The sequence below is a fragment of the Falco peregrinus genome, chromosome 5 (assembly GCF_023634155.1).
Source record: "Falco peregrinus isolate bFalPer1 chromosome 5, bFalPer1.pri, whole genome shotgun sequence".
NCBI classification, from domain to species: Eukaryota; Metazoa; Chordata; class Aves; order Falconiformes; family Falconidae; genus Falco; species Falco peregrinus.
The window spans coordinates 75,866,839-75,887,615 of NC_073725.1; the positions used below are offsets into that span (position 1 = coordinate 75,866,839).

Below are 20,777 nucleotides of genomic sequence, written 5' to 3' on the forward strand. Positions count from 1 at the left end.
AGCTTTTTATATGGCTTACTCACATTCAAGCTTACCACTGGACTGTTGATCTCGTTTCTGCCTCCATAAGAACACTCGTACACTTGGCTGCACCCCCAAAGCTGTTGATGTCACTGATAAATGTTAGTCATTTATCCTTCATCTTTGCAAATTCACGAATGGGGGGCACACTAAGTGCTCCTTCTCTGCATCACGGGCTCCCAGCTGCTGCTGTTCTAGCTAGTGCTAGCCTGGAATCGGTATTTTAGTATGCAAAAGGGAATAAATCCATTCCAATCCATCACATTTTCCCTCATACCTTTTGTCCAACTGCTTGTTTATGAATCAACAGCCCTCACTGCATGTCTACAGAAAGTTGTGAGGTAAACTGTTTTTGGACCATACCATCTGGTTAAAAGCTGAATCAGAGTATTTTTTTCTTCAGGCCAGGTATTTGTTACTCAGGGAACAGAGGGGATAATTAACGCAGCTCTCTACAGAGCCAGCTTGTGACCATTTGTATTCATCGGAATGTGTATTTTTTTCAGTATATGGTTAATATGAAACAGCAAGGAGCACGGAGTGGATGCTGACAACGAAGGAGAGTTCAAAGGCAGCCTCCGGAGGATCTGCGATCCAGCAAGCAGGAGGTACGAGCAGAGAGAAAAGGCTGTAAACCCATCTGCCTGCGGCCCGCCGCCATCTACAGACCGAGGCCTCAGGGAAAGGCACGACCTCCACCCCCACTCCAGCCGCCCCGCACCTCTCCCGGCACCTCAGGCCCGCCTCCCCTCCCGCCGCGCCGGGCCCGCCCCACAGGCGAGCTCCCGGCTTCCGCCGGGCCTCCGGGCAGCGTCTGCCCGCGCCCCCCCGCGGCGGCTGCGGCCTGGGCGGGAAAGCGGCCGGCGGCGGCGCGGGGAGGCCCCGGCAGGTGCGTGTGTGGCGGGGCCGGGGCGGGCGCTGGGCCGGGGAGGCGTGAGGGAGCTCCAGCTGCAAATGGCGGCCTTCGGGGCGCAGACCCGGTGGCGGCGGCCTCCGGCACTGCTTGCCGCGCACCGCAAGGCCGGCCGGGCCTAGCGGCGCGTAGCGAGCGGTGCCGGAGACCGCCGCCTCTCGGAGGCCTGACTGGCTTGAAAAGACACGAGCGTGTTAATTACTGTGTAAAAATAATTTACTCGTAGGCTCTGCTTAGCGCCAGGTTAACCAGTTAAGAGCAGTATTTCTGCTACATGCTTCCTAGTGGGAAAAGCTCTGAGGGGGCCTGCATTTCCCTCACGGCTGTCAGCCCTAGTTGTTGCCTGCATGTGGAGATGACCTGTTCTAACACTGCAGTAACTTTTATATATGTTGCGAGTCAAAGATATTGTAAAGACTATGGAATGAACTAAGGAAAAGGTAACATCCCCATTTTCTGACTACGAGGGGATGGAAAGAGGCATGCAGTCAGCTGATTAAATAAGGTGTACAAATGCACTTCAAATAAGGTTGCACTGTGGTTTCCTAGCTCTCGTGCCACTTCTGCAGAAAGCTTCTTTTGCTATTTTCGTACATAACTAACTAAACAGCTTACAAAATTGATAATACATACTGGAGAGGTCTTGGGAGAAGGGTGGTTTCGCAGTGAAGCGCTCAAAGAGCAGCTGTTGTCCAGATGTGTCACAAAAGTAGTATGGTTGGGACCCTGTAAGGAGGAAAAATAGCCAGACTATAGAAATGTGCTAAAAACCTGTTTTGGAAAAAAAACCTGAGGCTTTTCTAAATAAGATTGCCATGGTAGAAACAAGGCTGCAGTGGCATGACTGGAGCGCCTTTGTACTCTAACAGTTCAAATCAGTGTCTGACTCAGATTTCCACAGCCTCTACAAGGCAACAGTGGTTTGCTGGTTTCCTGGAAGTATCTTTTTGTAGAAGAGACTTTAGCTTTTGTTCCCCTATTACATCATAAGTGTTTTGTCTCACTTGCCATTAGCAAGCTATTGTCACATACAGCATATTATCCAAAGCAGTGTGGGGAAATCATCCTTTCTTCTCAGATTCTTCTTTGTTTATATAGGGCCTGAAGGCTTTGTTCTAGTGTTTCGAAGTTGGCCACCACTTTCATGGTGGGTATCTCATCAGCTATTTGTCTTCACCTGGGTTTACACTCGTTATCTTTGCAGACTGTCATCTGTTGAGGCTTTGATCCCTTGTTCTGTTTTCTTACTATAACTGTTTAACAGTGTCTGGTAGTGGAATGCGAAGTACACATGAATAGTTTCTCTGTAACAAGGATATACTGTGCAGATTAATTCTGAATCACTAAATGTAGGACAAGCCTCTCCTCTGGTTGAGAATAGAAGAAAGGGACCTTGCTAAGGAGTAAGGCTCATAGCATGTGCATTGAATCAGTCCCAATTTCATCACCTGCAGCAGCACCTTAGCTGTTCCTGAGCCTGTCTCGTGACTGATTACAGTGTGGCTGTGATTCCATACACATGGTTTTGGAGCACGCACGTTGTTTGTGCAGAGCATGAATGCTAAGGCCTGCCTTTGTGTAGCTTGGCCTGCAATAATCTGTTCTCTTGCTTTCTTTAAGTCAAAGACTTATGATAGGACTTTGTGTAGTCCACCTTTGTGAAACTGGATGTGGAGCAGTTTCTTTTTCTGAATCTAGAGCTGACTTCTCAGGAGGAGGTGTGAGAACCCTCTGCTTCCATGCTCATGTGGGGAGCAGCTCCAGGATCATTTGCAGGTAAGTCTTTGCATCTTTGCTATTTGTGTATTTCTTCCTAGTCTTTTGAGTTACTGGTACTGCAGGAGGAACTCAGAAGGGGGAAGTTTGAGACCAGTTTTCCTTTTTGTCAGTGCATTAACAAAGGCTTTGGTGAAACATCTTTCGTCATTGAGTCCAATCCCCATGCCAGAACTAAATTATTTCTCATGCAGTGTTAAGATTTGGGGAAGGAACGTGTTTCCTAGTCATTTTATAAGATGGGTACCTAAGACTTTAGTTGTAACTAGTTCTGTATCTCCTTATAGCTCTTTTGATATACTTCACAAATCAGGAGTGTTCTCGCTGCTCTCATATAGGTGGAAAAGAGTAAGACTTAGAGCTCTTGGATGATTAGGCAAATATACCCAACATACATTTGCTACAAGTAATGTAGACATAAAGAAAAAAACCTGAACCGGAGATGATTTTGAATCCTTGTGTCCATTTCCTGATCAGTGTTTGTGGCTGCTGTAAATGCTGGCTTGGTTAACTTGCATCTCAGGAGGCTGAGCTAGCTAACATCCATTGTTAGTAGTCTATTTAACTTGTTTGTTTTCATTTTAATATGCAAGTTTGGCACTCAGTTAAAAATAGCAGCTAGAATGTTGGGGAGAGAAAAAACAGAACAAAACAAAGTGGTTTAAGAGAGTCAACTGAAATAGAGCACAGTTTTGCTGTGAAGGCTTTTTGAGTTTTTAATGACTTTTCATCACTCTTGCTCATTTTATCTTCCTTGTTCTTTACAGAAGGATGAGGAAACTTCTTTCCAGAAAGCTCAAGATGTTCAGTAGGCAGTAGGAGCGGGGACTGGAATTGCAAGAATGATGTCTTGCAGGAAATGACATCCCCAGCACTCTAAGGTGAACAAACCCATTCATTTTGATATACTTTTGAGGTATCAGTGGGATTGCATGTAGCATCAAAGTCTGTCTGTGGAGAAATTGACTTAATATTTATAGTTATGCTATATTGGCTCCTGCTTGCACTTTTCTTTCAAGCAGGTTTTTTTTTTTTTGCCTGCTTCTCACTGTTGTCCAGAAAGATATATGTAATTAACTTACTTCTGGTTACTAATAGATTAGGTTAGACAGGAAATCCTTCTTGCTGAGAACTCATTGAAGGATCTGGCTTAAAATTAAGCGTCTGTGTAAGAGGTTATGGAACAAATAGACCACAGGCCAGAATAAGTTGCCAAATCAGATGAAGCCCCCAGGGACAGTGCTGCTAATGATGGTCTCACCAGCAAATGTGTCACTACTTTTTAAAGAGGGTTCTAGGGGAAACCTGTAGACCTCAGACCTGAAACTTTGACCACCGCCAACTGAATGAGTAGAAAATACAGCAAGGTAGAATTACTGGACACCTGCATAAATATTATATAGTAGGGAAAAGCCAACATGACTTTTGTAATGGAAAGTCATGCCTTCAAAAACTGTTGGAATTCTCTGAAGGTGAATCTAGATAAGCGTGTTGAGAGGTCTGGCTTACAGTCTGTACTCAGATTTCAGGAAGGTTTCAAACAGGAGCCCTCACCTGAGTAGTCCTTGACATAATAATGGAGTTCCCTGTCATAAATAAACAGTTGGTGCAAAGATAAGAAAGAGGATGTGAGTAAGTAAGTAGCTCTCATGGTGGCTGGAGGTCACCATTGGGGTGCCCCAGGGATGTTTTGTAAATGACATGGAAAAACAATGTTTTCAGCTGGCTTTACCTTATTTGAGGTGGTAAAGAAGAGGGCTGAGGGTGATGAATTGCAAATGTAAACTGATTCATGTGGGTGGGGAGCAGTCCTAATTTCACACACAAAATGAGTGACTCCTTGGAGCTGTAATGACTAATTCTGTGGAGCTTTCTTGATCAGTAAAATCTGTTTGGATAGTTTCACACAGGCTCAGGGAAGACTGCATAAGCTCACTGTGACTAAGTACACAGAAACGGTGCCTGATTCAGGAGGTTCTGGTCTAAAAACATGAAGGATGTGCGGAAATGCACTGCATGCTTATTCTGTCCTTCCTTAGGCTCCTGCTTTTGACCTGTGCCGGAGAGCAGGATACAGGGAGTAGTGTCCTTTAGTCTGACCCAGCGCTGACCATTCATATGTTCCCACATAAAATCCATATAACTGGGAATTGGAATGAGGGATTGTCTCTCCAGAAGTGGCTTCTTCATTATGCTATCAGAAAGATATATGTGCGTGAGGAAGACCTTGCAGCTGCAGGTACCTGGACCTGTGAGCCACAAGTACAGGCAATTTACTAGTGGGACTTTTTTTTTTCTTTTACCTCACTTTAGTGAAAGCTCATTAAATGCCTAAGGAAATACCTACAAATGCAGTCTTATTGGTAGGATTAAAGCAGCCTGTGTTGTGCCACGTGGCTGTATTTTATACAGATTTTCAATGTCTTTCTAATTCTGGCTTGCAGGGTCCCTAAACACTTGCCTGAGACTAGCCCAGCAGCCCTGAACACTTTAGGCACTTGTGAAAAGGCTTTGTCAACTCTTGACCTTTCTTTTCTGACTTCCAGGCTTATTTTTGTGCATGTGTATACACATGTTTAACAACTTGTAGCTAGTTTGGTCAAAACAGGATTAGTAAAAAGCGATTAAACCCACAGCTGATTCTTATTTGAGGCACCGAAGTAGAACTTGTTTACTATACAAGCAAGAAAATCTAGCTAGGAATGCAGAGTTGCAGAGTTTGTAACTTACACATGAAGAGATCGTGTCTCTTGCTTCCCAGACACACAGGGCTTGGGTACTTGGTATGTGCTATCTTCTGCAGTGTGCTTTTTCATAGGCAAGAAGGGATTTGTGTATACCAACAACATCCTTTATAGAAAGTGTTGATAGGCTTTGGGGCATGGAATTTTATGTTTCATATCTTGGTATGATCAAGCAGGGAGACGATGGGTAGACTGGGATTTTTCTGCATTTCTGAGATGGTATTGCAGTCCCGTTGTTCTGTGTCTTTGCTTTTTAAAGCAATCACGTTTCTGTATGTGACCCATTTCTCATGACTGTAAGGCAGTTTCCTACTGCTCTTTCTAATGACAGTTGAAGATGCTGAGATCTGTCTAGCATTAGCCCATAGCAATGAAATTACAAGTGCCCAGAGGCTGCCAGTATAACATTTACATGAGCGCACTTTCAGCTTTTAAGAATTGCTTAATTGGAAATGCAGTAGGTGCCAGGCAACTTAGATCTTGTTTCTGATGTCGCATTCCATAAGAGCACAAATTACCAAATGAGTTAATGCTCTACTCAAATTGGCCATGTTTTCAGCATGTCTTTATGTGTGACTGGTGAACTGGAAGTTCCAGTTAATACTGTCAGAGAAATCGGGAGGTACTGTCTTCAGTGTGAAGCATTCCCTTGACTGAGTCTTTTAGAGGGCCAGTCTGGTATGGAGAAGTGTTCCTCCTCCGTCCCTTCCTTCCTGCAACCCTTTTTCTTATTCTCACCCTTTCTCCTAGACAGGACTCTCATTTGCAAAGGCTGCCAGGCAGTTTTGTCTGAGGCAGGCTGGCAACTTTCATCAAAATTTTTAAGAATTTCTACTAGGAAAAAAGCCACAGTTCAGAGCAGAATACCTGGCATGGAGCTGGCTATTCTATGGCAAGTCTCTGACATCACTGAATTATTGCAATAGGTAATTAGATGTTTAGAAAAAAAGTAAGAACATCCCGCCTCTCTGCCAGTCGTGCCAATGTGAGTTTTTTTGCGGCCTATTTTTATATGTTTGTGTCTGGATTCTTCTGAAGTGAAATGTAACACTGTTGGAGAATTGGCACTTGTGATTCAGAGTGTAGCAATGCTGAATTTGTTTCAGTGTAGTTCAAAGAAACTATTGCTGGTGGATCTTCTTTTGTAAGAAGTGTCAGAGCAAGATAAGGATTGTTTGTGGTGGTGGAAGTTTTTGCAGTCATTTTTAAAAGCTGATGATCTGGTAAAAAATGAGTGGCAAAAGCTGATTAATTATGTGTATACTTCCCCTGCAGGTTCAGCTATATACAGGATTCTTTCTGTGTTTCTAATTGTGTATGGTATTGAACCTTTGGGTTTTTCTCTTATATCTACATGTTGTTGGATTTCAGAACTGATGAGGTGTCTTCTAAAACCTGGTGTCTTTGCATTCTCCTAAGAGCCCTTTTTTTGCAGCTGGCACTTTGCAAATGTAGTGCCAATGGGTGAATTTTAAAAGTCTGGTTCAGGTTTTCAGGTATTCGGTATAGGTAAAGTACATTTGGCCAATGTTTTCACAGCCTTTTGTATAAAAAAAGCATCTCCAGCAGTGCTCTAGCTGGGAGATGGTCTTTTGCTAGACCAATAGAAAACTGCAAATTGTTCTTGAGTTCAAGCTAATGATGCACTGCTAGTGGTATGATCTCCGCCTCCAAGATCTCTTAGCCTATTTCAGAGTGCTTTATACAGTGAATAAGTTTGTTCCTGTTTGACAGGTATAAGGGCTGCTGCACAGAAACATTAACTTTTTGAAGCTCACATGGTAAATTGGTGACAAACATAGAACAATCACAGGTTACATAGTTATCTAAAATACATAACTGTTGACTGGAACAGGCTATTCTTCATCTTTCTGGTAGGTTGAATTTAAAGCTTATTTTATGGAGATTCCAGCATAAACATTTCTAGAGCACGATAAACAAGTTTGTCACTGTGACTCTAAATAGGGCATCTCCCAACTCCAGTGTTCTGTGTCCTGTGGAGTTTTAGATTCTCATCCATTTACATTACTGTTTAAGTTGATCGATATATGACTTCTGTGGCCTTTTTGAGCCAGCACAGTTTTTGAGATGGTTGTTTCCTTTTTTTTTATTTATTTTTTTTTCCCCTGGCTGCTCAACAGATTACGTTAGTTCTAGGTAAAAGGTGTATAGGACTAGTTTTCAGTGATCTTTGTTTTCAGTTTTTGAATTTCCAAACCTAAGAGCAAAGTTACTTTTACCGCTTAGTGGAGCAGAGTTGATTTTTATCTGCAGTCCTTAAAAGATGAATGCTCAAACTGTAGTTTTCTGTTTGCTTATCAGTAAAGCCCAATATTTTCCCAGCCTGATGTAGACACAACTATATGTGTCACCTGCTTCTGTAGTTTGCCTAGGTTGTCCAATTAGTGGTAGCTTTCAGACTCCTTGTTGTGGAGAGATGTGTGAAAAAAACCAAAAAACAAAAAAACCCAAAAAACCCAAAACCACCCAAAGAGTTTGTGGGAATTAATTACTTTCAAATAAGCTTTATATTACTAATTATGTTTATATCCATTTTCTAGAACGATGCCAAGAAAAAGAAAGCTGTTGGCTCAATTAAGTGCTCTCCAAAGCAACTCCAGCTTCCCTCCGTTTGATGCCTTGGAGAACCTGAATGCTACTCCTGATGGGGATTCTTCTCCAAAAAGCAGCAAATACTTTGCAATAGAGAAAAAAAATACTTCCCGACTAGAAGCAGATTTCTTCAACCAGCCCTGTATTAGTCTGGCCAAGTCTTTTCTGGGACAGGTAAGATGTAAACTGACATTACTGTACTGGACCATGTGCTAGCTAATAATCTAGTGTAAAAGGATGAAATTCTTTTTTGCCATTTGACTCCAGGGCTTTGCTATTTTAGGAATACAGCTCTCATTCCTTCTTGTTAAGTGCAGTGGAATTTAAAGACTAGTAGCCAAATCTATTTTGGATGAAGTCAGAGGAGTAATTTTTCATATTTAGTTTACTGTCACATTTCAGAATTAGTATTTTGTGGAGTTTTTCTCCCTTTTTTCTGGTCTACTGAAATATACTTTGATGTTTGTGGCATGAAGGTTCTTTCAAGGCCCATTATTTTCTCTTCAGGTATGCCTGTATTTGGTTTTGGCTCTTGCTTATCCCAGTGGGAAGTAATGCTCTGCAGTCAGCAGCATCTCCTCTGCCTCCATTTACTATCTTGTGATGCTAACAGTGTGGCAGGCCCTTGGCCTTTCTTGACCGGTATCATAGTGTACTCGAGTATCTAATTCTTCTGCAAGTTTAGCAGACTGCTTGGTACTTTCTTGTATGCTGTCCCATATACTTTGAAAGCTGTGTGTCATACTGCCTGCTTTTATTTTTTTCTGTTCTGAATAACTTGATATTGTCAGTACACATGGTGAGCTCTCTAATGATCACTTTTCTGAGGTTATTAACACAAATACACAAGGCAGAACAGGCCCTAGTGTGTGTGGAGACATCTAGGATTCCACAGTCCCACGGTTAAGCTGTCTTCACTCCAAAACCTGCTTCTCCTATCTTTTGTTTCTGAGTTTTCAAGCCATTGCTTGTTCACAAAAAGACCTTCTCCCTTACTGAAACTTTGAGGAATCTTTGGACCTTGCTGAAAGCCTTTGGAAATCAGAGTAGGGGAGTTAAAATGTCTCTTCTGCTTAGAGAGTCCTTCAAAAAAGTCTTCTGTTTCCATGGGAGGGAGTTCTTCCAGTGTTTTCCGTATTAGAAGTTCCAGTCAGGGATCTCCTAAATGCAATTGCAAAATGTGTTTTTAGTTTCACTCCTACGGTCTTATCTTCTCTTGAGTCTTTTTTTATACCTTTATTGTCTGTAGGGTGAACAGACTCTCTGGGTTCTCATTGGTTTAGATAACTTCAGGAATTTGTTCCACAAACTGTTGGTTTTGGCCTGTCTTGCTGTGTCTAGCTTTTTTCTAAAAAAAAAATAAAAATAAATTCTAGGGATATTGTCTTGCTTGTCATTGCTGTGCTTTTTAACCCTGCTGGGTTTTTTTGGGGGTCTGTCTTAACCTCTCTCTGATTAAGTCATGTGTGTTTGCTATCTTTATAGACATCCTGCTAGAGGCTTGCCTTTCCAGCTTTAACCTTTGGCTGCCTCTGTAAGTTCTTCCTAACAAGCTTCCTCACTTTATGTAGTTTTCCCTTTTTGCTGGTAAGCAGAACTCTGAGAGGTTATTTTTGGACCTTAATACTTGTGAAAGGACACTGAATTTCATGGTCATGATACAAAGCTGTTTTTCAGAAAACTATGGATTTTGCTCTCAGTTTGAGACTTTAGTCTTGTGAGATCCCTGATTACTCACTCTGCAAAGCATTTGATGGTGTCTAAAAAAACATAGCCTGTGTCCTGTCCTACTGTGGTATTTACGTGGCCTACATGAGGATACCTGAAGTCTCTCAGTAATGATGGATTTTTTTTCCGTCTTAATGAGCATTATTTTGATATTTTGATGTCTTAATGACATCCTTATGCATTCAGTTACCCTGGGCAGATGATATTTTAGTCCTAATGGTCTATACTTTTCCTGTTCAGGCCTAGAATTACAAGCCAGGCAATTTCTATCTTAATTTTACGTTTTGCTTAAAATATAACCCCCAATCTCCCATGACCGGTCTATTCTCTAATTTTTTTTTTTAATTATAACAGTAATGGTAATTTAAGGTTTCATTCATTATCTTCATTCTACTGAATTTTGGAGGTGCCTGGTATATTAATATTGTTTACCTCAAACGTGATACTGGAGTTCTTGGAAACAAAAAAAATACCCCAAAACATGCGCGCAGTAAATGGCCTCTCAAAATGAACTGTCATAACACCAAGATACACCCTTAATGAGAAATAAAACCCTCAATAAACAGTTTACTGTGACGTGTTGTGAATGATCACCATTTTTTAACTGTTTCAACTGTATTTGTTGTGTCTGAAGAGCCAGGGAAATGCCTGCATGCTTTTAAAAATCATAACCTAACCATGAACGTTTCATCGTATTGAAAGAGAAATGTGGCCACGTGGGTGTGCTTTTGGGGTGTTTACAGGCAGTTGCTAGACACAAGTGCTTTTCTAAGGGCACTGCAGTTTTCATAACAATAATAAACTGATAGTTTTCAACAATTTGAGAAGAGCTGTAGGGAAATACTGCTATACCAGAGTTGCAACATTTGAAACAGACTTCTGGAGCACCCATACTGAATCAGGTCAATAACTGCATTAGCAATCCAGCACAAACATATCTTAGGAATTAAGCTTTGTTTCTTGAAGGTCATTTTTTAATAGCTGGTTTTCAAACATGAAAGGGCTGAATACAGAATAATTGAACTGATTGCTGTTGCCTAAATGAGACTATACTGCAGTATTTTTTAAACATACAATAGGTAAAATAAAAAGTTTAGAAATCAGATCAAACAACAAAAAGCTTTATGTGAAGTTTAGTGATTGTTTTATTTTTTAAAGAGAATCTTTTCACTGTCATGGGTTTTTTTCCCCTGCATCTGCTTTGTTTTATTTAAGGAGGTACCAGCAGCAAGAAACACACTGTAATAACAAAGATCTGTTGTCTGCCTGAAGCCAATTCCCAGCTCTCCTGCACTGTCCCTCTCTGTGGTGCAGAAAGTACAGAAATAGCATTGATAACTCACTCTGGTCATGATTATCTTTATGGTTAGGGACTAGGACTTGTTTGAAGCATCTCTATGGAGAGAGCAACTCTCTAATTGTAGCAGTCCTTGTGCCACTGTCATATTTCTTCTGACCTAAAGAATGTACATTCATGGTGCTTCAAGGTTAATATTGGTGGTGCTTTTTTGCCTTAAACCTGGTGGATTGGGGTGAAAGATACAGAAAATAAAGCCAACTCTGTGGACTCTATATAGGATCATAAACTCGTTCTTTATGATACTGCCACATCTAGACATGCCAGCTGTTTTGTGGGGTGAATGACAGGTAGGAACTTCTTGTACTGGTCTGTGGCCTGGATGGTAGGAGCTGAAAAAGTTCACGTTGGCTTACAGAGTGGGCTGCTAGATGGAGAGGAGAGTATGTAGTGCTATCAAGTCCTTTTTTTCTGACGACTTCGTTTCCACAGCTCTTGCACTCTGGTTATTTTGTACAGAGGGTTGCTAACTGATGCACTCTGACCTCTCTTTCAGATTTTAGTTCGGAAACTTCCTGATGGCAGAGAACTCTGGGGGAGGATTGTTGAAACAGAAGCTTATCTGGGTGGGGAAGATGAAGCTTCCCACTCGAAAGGTGGGAAGCAAACTCAACGAAATGCGGCAATGTTCATGAAACCAGGAACTCTGTACGTGTATCAGATCTACGGGATTTATTTCTGCGTGAATGTTTCCAGCCAAGGTAAGTTAAGGTTGAAAGAGGTTTAATGCCTATAGCATAGGGATGATATTTCAAGCTACGCTTGCCATATTGCAGTCGTTTATGGGCTCCCTCTGTGCTCTGAAATCAGTGACGTGCTGTCACAACCTTTCCTTGGGACCCGGGTTTTGCCATTGCGAACAGTGTGTAACTGTGGGCAGGCAGCGTATTGGCTTCCAGCGTTACAAGCAGGGCCTGTCTCCAGCTGCACAGAGACCACCCCAGTGGGGCTGCGCTCCCAGCCATGAGCTGTGTGAGCCCTTCAGGCGCAGGAGGAAACACTGATAGGATGGAGCTTTCAGGTTTGCTGACCTGGGCTGCTGCCTTACTCATGTGATTCAGGGAACTTTGTTCCTTGAAAGTGGTGATGCAGAAGTAAATTTGCCATCTAATCACAGCTTAAATCTTGGTGTCTGTTGTCATGACAAGAAACTCTTGTGTCTCCTACCTTTATCTTCAGAAGCTGTAAATATTGGGGAAAACAAAAAAAGCCTGAGATGTCCTAAGCTTAAGCGAGGAGTCAGTGTAGGAGTGTTTTAGCTGCTTTGCTGTATCTTAAAACTAAGAAAACCCACCCCCCAAAAGAAAATACCCAGACTTACAGAAGCTTCAAACTTCTTTTATTATTCTTGAGATAAGATAATCAACCCTAATCAAATTATCCTGGAATTCCCTGAGACTCTTCTTCCACAGCTCCTCTTAATGTGCAAGTGTTACTTCTATAAATTTGGGGTTTTTTTCCCTTCCTGTAAAAATGACAATATTTGCCTTGCAATAAAGCTATTGGTTAATTAGACACCTTGAAATGGCAGCAGGTATTTCTTAGATAAATACTCGTTTTGTTAGAAAAAAATGTCAAAAATAATTTATTTTCTTTTTAGCCATTTCAAAGGTACAGCTTAAAAATCCCTGCTGCTTGTGTATTCCTAAGTGGAAAGCAAATGTAACAGTAACCATTAATGCTCAGGTTTTGGCCTTTGGACAGGAGCCAAGCAGAAGAACTGCCAGGTTATGCTGCGGGGGAAGAGTCTTGTCTTTCTAAATGGAGGTCTGGAGTCTGGCGGATGAACACATGTGAATTTCATTATATTGTCTCTGCCAAATCTCTTCAGATAATGAAAGCAGAATGGTTCATTATTCAGGATGGGATTCTTAGTGTTTGAAATATTAGGAATAATAATTTCTATTAAAAAAGAAAGATGCTTAGCCTTTGAATTCGAAGACTATTTCTTTGAAATTTATACTTTGGGAAATTTTCCCTTATATATTTGTTTAGTTTTGTAACAAATTAGTTAAAAGAGCTCACCATTGTGATGGCTTTAGTTGCATTTCTTGTTACAAACTCTGTCTCCGTTAGCCTGTCACCTGTGCAGCCATGCTGACACCAAGCCCAGCTGTCACTGCTAGCTTTGTCAGGACTGCACTTCAGTAAATAGCATGGTTGTGCGTGCTTTGTGTCACAGGTGTATCTACATAAGTAGGATTTACTCCTTCAGTATATTTGCGCATGTGCAGATGTTTTGAAAGGAAGAATGCGAGGAGGAATTGTACCCAAGATGTTTTTCTCATCTTAAACATAGATGGAGAAGAAACCTGTCCTGTTGTTTAGTCTGAGGGAAGGACTGGGGAAGTCTTTTGAGGTGGCAGTTACACACCTGGGTAGAAGGGAAGAGCATTTCCTCCTCTGGATATGGGACAGATCTTGAAAACTTTGTTTTGAATCTTGCTCTGCCTATATAGAAAACACAAGGAAATACTGGCAAAGAAAAAAAGCCTGTTGTGGCATTGCTCAGTCCTTCTTAGTAGCACAGGCCACGCTCTACTTATAGCACGAACTTCTGATGTTACAGATTTCATCGTCTTTGTGCAGGGAATTTGATGCTAAATATCCAAGTACTTCAGGGTGTCCCTCAGAACGCTGTGAAAACCTGAGTGACTGACCATGAGACCATAAAACATATGAACATAATATTCCTGAAGGTGTTGCTTGGGAAGGGTGGACACAGGTTACTGAGAGAACACTAAATGCTTTTCCTTTTCAAAGGGCACGTCTCCAGTGACGTCCACCACTCTCTTGGATTTTGGCAGTGGAATGATTGCATCTATTCCCATGTGTTATCTTCTGCCTCCTGGGATCTCCTGGGATCTCTCATGTTCTCCCCTCAGCTGTCTTCCAAGCTGAAGGTTTCTAGTCTACTTAGTTATTCCTTCCTTAGGCTTTTGCTCCAAAGCCAGTCCGTAACTTTGATAGTCCTGGTCATCTGTCCCTGAATCTCTTCCAGTTTTATCTTTCTATAGGTGGAGGGAAGGAGCAGAACAAATCTAGACGTGCACACAAATTTCAGGACAGCAGAGCAACTTACTTTATATATGAGTAGTTGGGGTTTACATCTGGGAATACCGTATGGCACTGCTGCAGCACGTGGGAGCAGTGGAGAAGGGGAAAGGTCTTTGGGAGTTCCCTGATGTCTTCAAACACACACAGATTTGTCTTTAGCCATTTCAATTTTGGCCTGGATGCATGTTAGCAAAGGTCATACTAATGACATGAGAATTAGGGGGAAAAGTGAGGTTGATTTGGGGAGAAATCAGTTCTAGAGATTTTCCAAATGACTCTTGAAAGATGTGTCTGTTTGGCCATCAGGTGGTTTGTATCAAAATACCGATGCAGTCATACACTGATTTTTAACAAAGCATTTATTTCTGGAGACTGTTGGCACAAGCACGTAGATTTAACTGAGATGTAGTGGGGGTTTAGGTGGTTTATTGCAGTTAGCACAAACTAATTCTTAGCTGGCTTAGATTACCTGGTTTTGTTATGTAGGCAAGTCCTTGTGCTGCTTAAATTACAGGATCCTTGTGGGAGGAAGGCAAGCAGTGCAGAGAACCACTATATCCTCTGAAGTACTGGTGGTGACTGCTGTCCTGCTGCTTCTCAGACTCTTGAACTGAGTGACCGTGGAGCTGATTGGAACTGCTAGCTTAATGAAGGCAGCTGTCTTTTTACTGGAGAGAGATCAGAGTGCAGCACTGTCCCTGCGTTGTCTGTGCCTGCCACCTTGGCACAGATGCTGCACAGGGCTGTCCTGGACACATGCACTGTTGGGACCAGGCAAGCATGAATTGGACTGTTGCAGCAGGCTTTGTTTTTAAAAAGTAGTTTAACACTGACTTGAATTATGCTGAGGCTTTCTTGGTCCTTGAGTTGGGGATGTGAGGCCTATATGAGATGTACAAAGCTTTATATGCCACTCATACTTGCTTCTCTCTGCTTAGCTTGTCAAGAATGGGATATGTGGCTCGTGAGACTGGCTCTTCAGAGATCTTGTTTCGATATGAAACCTCATAGCATTGTCTGTTCTAACACCAGGTGGAATAAACCTTCTCTTCTGTTTTCTACATTTGGCTTATACTAGACTTCAGGCTCAGCAGTATCTCCCGGGGGTAGGAAAAGGTGTGTCACCAGCAGAGCTGTGCTGGTGGAGGTGCTTGGTAGAGCAGCTAGGAAAGCACAGACTTTACCTGGAGAGCTGCCACCACGGTGGTGTCCTCAGCAGTACATCCCCCGCTCGGCCTGACGCTGCCGACAGGAGCCCTTCGGCTGCAGCCTGCTGTTTTGCCACTTTGCTGGGGCAAGAAGTTGTGGCTGTTAGCGTGTTCAGTCGAGTTCACTTAACTGTAATTTGTGTTTATAAAACCATAATGAGTTGAAGGGTGGGCTGAAATGGTTTTTCTCACTGACGAAGGGGAAATGTTTGTGCATATCACTGAAATAAAGCTGCACTGTGTGGGATTTTACTGTGAGAGGTCTTCCCTTTGGTGGGTCAAATGCTGCTACTGCCTGAAGCCACGGCGGGCATCACTACCTTGGTTTTTTTTGAGAAATCATAGATGACAGAGGAAGAATTTATAGAAAAAATACAACCAATGTCTTTCAGCATGCATGAATCCTACAGTGTATCCTGAGCAGCACAATAATCTTAGTACAAAGCTTTCCCTATGGTTAAGAGGGACGTTGGGCTTCCCTCACTTCAGGAGGAGGGTAAATGCCAGTCAGGCCTTTCGTTGACTTTACTGTGCTTTGTTTCTCTGGAATTTGCCAAGGTGTGTGTTTTGCTGCCAAACCTCAAAGAATAGCTTGTGAAATCAAGATCCCAGTGATGCTCTACAAAGGCCCAGAGTCACACTGTGTGGACTTCCCCCTAACTTTTGGATCCTAGACTAGGACTTTGAAGGAAGTGTTTCATGAGCAGTGAGTCAGACGGGTGGAGAGAGGAGAAAATTTTCTTCTCTCCAGTGGCCAGGAGCTGTTTCCAAGAATGGGAGCTGGAGCCCTTCCAGGGAAGGAGCACAAGCAGCGCAGTGGGGGTGTGGGACTTCCCTATTGTTTTATGATTTCTAGCTGCTCAGGGAGAGAATTGGCCTCTGCCTTGTTGTTAGATCCCAGCTTTTAGCTCTGAAGGCTACTCGTTATATGGAGTGACTCCTGGGCATGGGAGGTAGGTACTTGGCATCTCTGGACTGGCACCGCTGCTGACGGCGTGTCAGTGGCTGTGTCAGTGGCTGTGTCCGTGTCAGGCAGATGCTCAAGTCAGATAACCCCTGAGAGCAAACTGCTGCGGGCTGCAGAGAGGGAGGAAGGCAGGCTGAAGCGTTCTGGCCTGCAGGAGTTGAGTTGGAAGGATTCAGCTCCTTTTTGGTAGTTAAAATAAAACTTCTGATGTGTGAGTAAGCTCAGGAGGACCCGAACATCAGCCCAGGGGTGTGGGGACAAATGGGGGCAGAGAAGGCAGCAGCTCATCGCGGCATCCGGGCGCTCTAATCCTGCCTGCTGTCGCCACCTCTTCCCAAAGCTCTTGTGGTGTTACTGTCACATTCAGGGGCTGCTGACTGTGAGCAGAGCACGGTGGCTGTGTCACACACCGCTACGAAGAGCGCGAAAACTTCCTGGAGGAAACGCAGAAAGAGCAGCCAGAGACAGAAGTGCTAAGTACCCCCCTGGCACGGCTCTGCTGATGCTGTGGGAGCACCTGCAGTTTCTCCGAGTGCTTGTCTCTCTTCACGTGAACTCCCAAGGGCTCCGTACAATTCAAGCGTAACCACAGGTTCCACTTGGATTTGTGATGGAGGAAAGCAAGTGGTGTAGGTTGCGATTGCTCACAATCCCACAGTTGTTCTGGCGAGTGAGGCAGCATCCCGATGCAAAGGCTGTTTCTTTGTGCATGGATAAAAAGCAGAATTAGGACATGGAACATGTTCTTAAAATCTAAAATGACCTTTGCGCTCTAAATTACTGTAGTACAGGGAAGCAGCTTTTGGCTGCCAGATTAGCATCAATCCTCTTCCTTAGAGAAGGGAGTGCCTGGGAACAGATTGCTGACAGCTGTTGGAAATAAGACTGTTGACTTCACCGAGCTGCACCGAGGGCAGCGGGGGGCTCTGAGCAGGTTCGGGGCAACAGGCACACCTCGCAAAGCCAGAAATTGGGTCCTCAGCTGACAGGCTGAGGTTGGGAGCCCAGAAGGGTAATTTAGCGTGGGATTTGTACAAAATATGAGAGGGATTCTATTTTTGGAAATTGCGGGTCCTTAGGGATCTGTCAGTGCCTACAAAAAAAGCTTTCGCCAGGCGTGAGCATGGCTCCAGATGTTTGAGGCTGGAGAGGGAGAGGGGATTCTTGCGGAGCAGCATCAGCGAGCACGCAGACACTGGGGGGAGGAATGCCGTGGGCGGCCCGGCACAAGGGGTGCTGTGTGGGGCAGCACACAGCCCGCTTTACCAGGCTCTGACCTCGCCCACTCCAGGTCATGAGAAGACCTTCCTTTTGCTGTCCAGGGGAAAATGCCGAGGAAGTGTGTATGTCCCGCTGGGGCTGGAGGCCCTTGTCACAGGGGCATGTCTGTGCTCAGAGCTGTGTCTTTGCTTCGCCGTCACCAAAATCAGGGAGGGCAGCTGGCTACAGCAGCTGTGTGGGGCTGGAGTTCCCCAAGGCTCCTGACAGGGTGGCAAGTCACATTTGAGAAGACAACCTGTCACCTTTTCCGCTTTCTGTCATAGAAGGGTCTTATCCACTGAAGCAATGCTCCCAGGGCCGCACAGACCCATCCTGCCCTGGGTCCCCATCCCACGAGAGCTTCCCTGGCCCAGGGGTTGGCACTGCTCTCCGTGGTGGCCACGCAGCTCCCCAAAGCTACGGCCACCCCACCTGCTGTCACACCTCCAGGCACGTGTTTGATTTGGCAGTGCCTGCAGCCAGGGCTCCCGCAGCAGCGACAGCAGCTGCTCCCAGTGCCTGCAGCTCCTTCCCTGGTTTGTCTTTGTCCAGCCTAGCTCTGCAAGCTGCCTCTTTCTGCTGGCAGCATCTCTCATTCCTCTTCTCCTTTGTTAGCTGGAGTTCTTGTAATCAGTTTATTATAAATCCACTGGGTTTGGGAGCAGCTTTGGATAGCTGTGCCAAAACCTGAACCATATGTGTATTTATTCCTGAACATTGTGCTGACATAAGAAAAACCTCTTGCCCTCTGGCAAGCCTTGGAGCAGCAGCTAGACTTAGTAACATTAAGAAGTGGCACTGGGAAAGAGCAAGTCAGCACGGATCAGCAGAGGGCACAGCTATGGGAACACTGGGCACTGAGAAGAGGGCACTGGAAGGACAGACCCTGCGGGTGGGCGCTGCAGCCCATTCCCCGCTCCATCGGGCTCAGGGCTGAAGCACTCCTGCTGGCGGGGGGGCTGCAAGCTGAGACTTTCTTGACAAACAGCCCTGTACTAACACACACTTCTTGTTCTGCGCAGGGGAAGGGGCTGCGGTATTACTTCGCTCTTTGGAACCTCTTCAGGGTTTAGATGCGATGAGAGAGCTACGTAGTGCCTCAAGGAAAGGCCTCCCAAAGCTGCTGAAGGACTGGCAGCTGTGCAACGGGCCCTCCAAGCTCTGCCAGGCGTTTGGGATTGATAAGGCGTTTGACCAAAGGGACCTGACTCAAGATGCAGCCATCTGGATGGTACCTGGATGTGACCTACCAGGGGAGCAGGACGTGGTAGCCACCACAAGGATCGGTATTGGCAACAGGGGAGAGTGGGCACAGAAACCGCTCAGGTTTTATTTACGAGGGAATAGATTTGTGAGTGTTGTAGACAAGAAAATGGAGAAAGAGATGGTGGCAATGGGAAACCTCCCTTGCAGCTGACAAGCCTTGCCAGTGTGCCACTGACCAGGACTCGAGGTGTGCGCTGTACGATAGCCTCAGGCTAGGTCCTGGCAGCAGCTGGGGCAGCCGTGGGGGCTTGGAGGTTTTTAACAATAAATGTACTTTATCACAATGAACAAGGCCCAGTGGAATGTTTGCGGGGCAGCCCAGCGTGGGTCTCCCAGTCAGAACTGAGGTTGGTTTTGGATGTTGAGGGCCACTTTCTCCCTTGCCAGCAGATCCAGGCTTAACTAAGGTGGGTGGGTGGTGAAGGCTCACTGCTCTGACCTGCTGCGCTGCTCCCACCCGTGCTGCCCCCAGCAGAGCCCGGCACCTGGTTGCTGCAGGGGAATAGTCAGAAGCCTGGCAGTGGGGCTGATGGAGGGGCAAGAGCTGGGAGGAGGTGAAGGAGGGATCTGACCGTTGTCTGCAAGTACCTCGTAGCGAGAGGGTGTAGAGAAGGCAGAGCCAGGCTTTTGTCAGACAGGATGAGAGGCAATGGGCACAAGCTGGAAAACAGGAAATTCTCATTAGCTGTATGGAAAAAATTTTCACCATGAGAGTGGTCAAACATTGGAACGGAGGCCCAGTGGGGCTGTGGGACATTCAAACCACTGGACAAGCTCCTGAGTGACCTGAGCTGACATATTTTGTTTGAGCAGAGGTTTGGACAAAAGCCCTCCAGAGACCCCTTCCAACCTATGGCTGGAAGTCTGTAACACCCAGTGCAGAGAATGTTTGTTTTCCCAGCTGCTTTTGAAACCAGTTCAGAACTTACCAGTGTGTGAACCCCAACACAGAGACAGCAGCAATGCTGCAGCCTGCCATGAGGTACGGGGGCAAAAAACCCTGCAGAACTGTGGTCGCGCTGGCTGGCTGAAGGGTGACAGGGACATCCTGCACCCTCCGCCTTAGGACTCACAGGCAAGAGAAGCTCAATTTTTTTCAAAACCCTGTCCCCATCACATGTAAAAATTTTTTTGGCCCCTTGTTATGGTGATCCGAGTAGCTCTTGAGCCGCAGTTGCTGGGACCTGGTTGGAACTGGGGCCCTACACCGATGTTGATCTGATTTTTTAGGTCAGATACTGCTTTTGCTCTTCTCTCACATCCCCGCTTGCAGCTGCAGGGGCCCTGAGTAAGCAGCTGTCATCGTGTATCTGGTGTGCCGTGGGCACTGGGCTCCCCCGGCGCATTGCTGGTGGTAGGTTACATAAAGCTCACGGTTTCACCCAGTTTGCGTGTGCATGTGAAGCTGCTCCATGAGAGCCTGCAGCTCTGGGAAAAGCTTCAGGGGGGGGGGGGTGTGTGTGGTATAAGGGAAGGTCTCCAGGAGGAGCCTTACAATCCCTGAACAACACCCACCCCGGGAAGCCGCCACCATGGAGGGAAAGACCTGCCCCGGGTATGCAGCACAGAGCAGCTGAGGGGAACGGTGGCCTCAGAGCTGGTGTAAGCTTCTGCTGTCCCCAGAACCAGGGCTGGCGTGGCTGACGAGCTGTCCTCGGCCCCAGCAGGAACCGCGGCCATGTACAGACCTGGATCTTGTTTTTCCGCTGGACAGCGTTAACCAGGCCTGGTTCCCAGTCTGGTTGCTGGCAGCCGCAGCCATGCTTGCAGGGAGGGGAAGGGAGGAACAAAACAAGCCCTGGGGGACAAGGGCGAGTGCCCTTAGCACCTGCTGCTGGCTCTGTGGAACTAATGTGCCCATGCACCT

At 45.1% G+C, this 20,777-nt stretch overlaps 1 protein-coding gene across 9 annotated transcripts; it reads left to right on the plus strand.

Moving 5' to 3' along the window:
• Positions 1–758: 758 nt before the first annotated feature.
• Positions 759–19,201, plus strand: MPG (N-methylpurine DNA glycosylase). 9 transcript variants are annotated; one of them, XM_055804499.1, is made up of 8 exons: positions 759–910; positions 2,013–2,085; positions 2,561–2,710; positions 3,478–3,591; positions 7,189–7,328; positions 8,016–8,241; positions 11,649–11,853; positions 18,667–19,201. In XM_055804499.1, exons 6-8 carry the CDS (start codon positions 8,020–8,022, stop codon positions 19,059–19,061), a joined length of 822 nt encoding a protein of 273 aa, XP_055660474.1. In that variant the 5' UTR covers positions 759–910; positions 2,013–2,085; positions 2,561–2,710; positions 3,478–3,591; positions 7,189–7,328; positions 8,016–8,019; the 3' UTR covers positions 19,062–19,201. The 9 variants fall into 9 exon arrangements, with proteins under 9 accessions (XP_055660474.1, XP_055660466.1, XP_055660468.1 ...); XM_055804491.1 differs by lacking the exon at positions 7,189–7,328 and having other exon boundaries at positions 760–910; XM_055804493.1 differs by lacking the exon at positions 7,189–7,328 and having other exon boundaries at positions 760–910; positions 2,013–2,081.
• Positions 19,202–20,777: the final 1,576 nt, after the last annotated feature.

Excerpts from the sequence above, each read along its gene's own strand:
- MPG (XM_055804499.1), top strand. The coding sequence starts at position 8,020 with ATGCCAAGAAAAAGAAAGCTGTTGGCTCAATTAAGTGCTCTCCAAAGC. Across the intron at positions 8,242-11,648 it reads CCAAGTCTTTTCTGGGACAG|ATTTTAGTTCGGAAACTTCC; the intron begins GTAAGATGTAAA and ends CCTCTCTTTCAG. Across the intron at positions 11,854-18,666 it reads CGTGAATGTTTCCAGCCAAG|GGGAAGGGGCTGCGGTATTA; the intron begins GTAAGTTAAGGT and ends TGTTCTGCGCAG.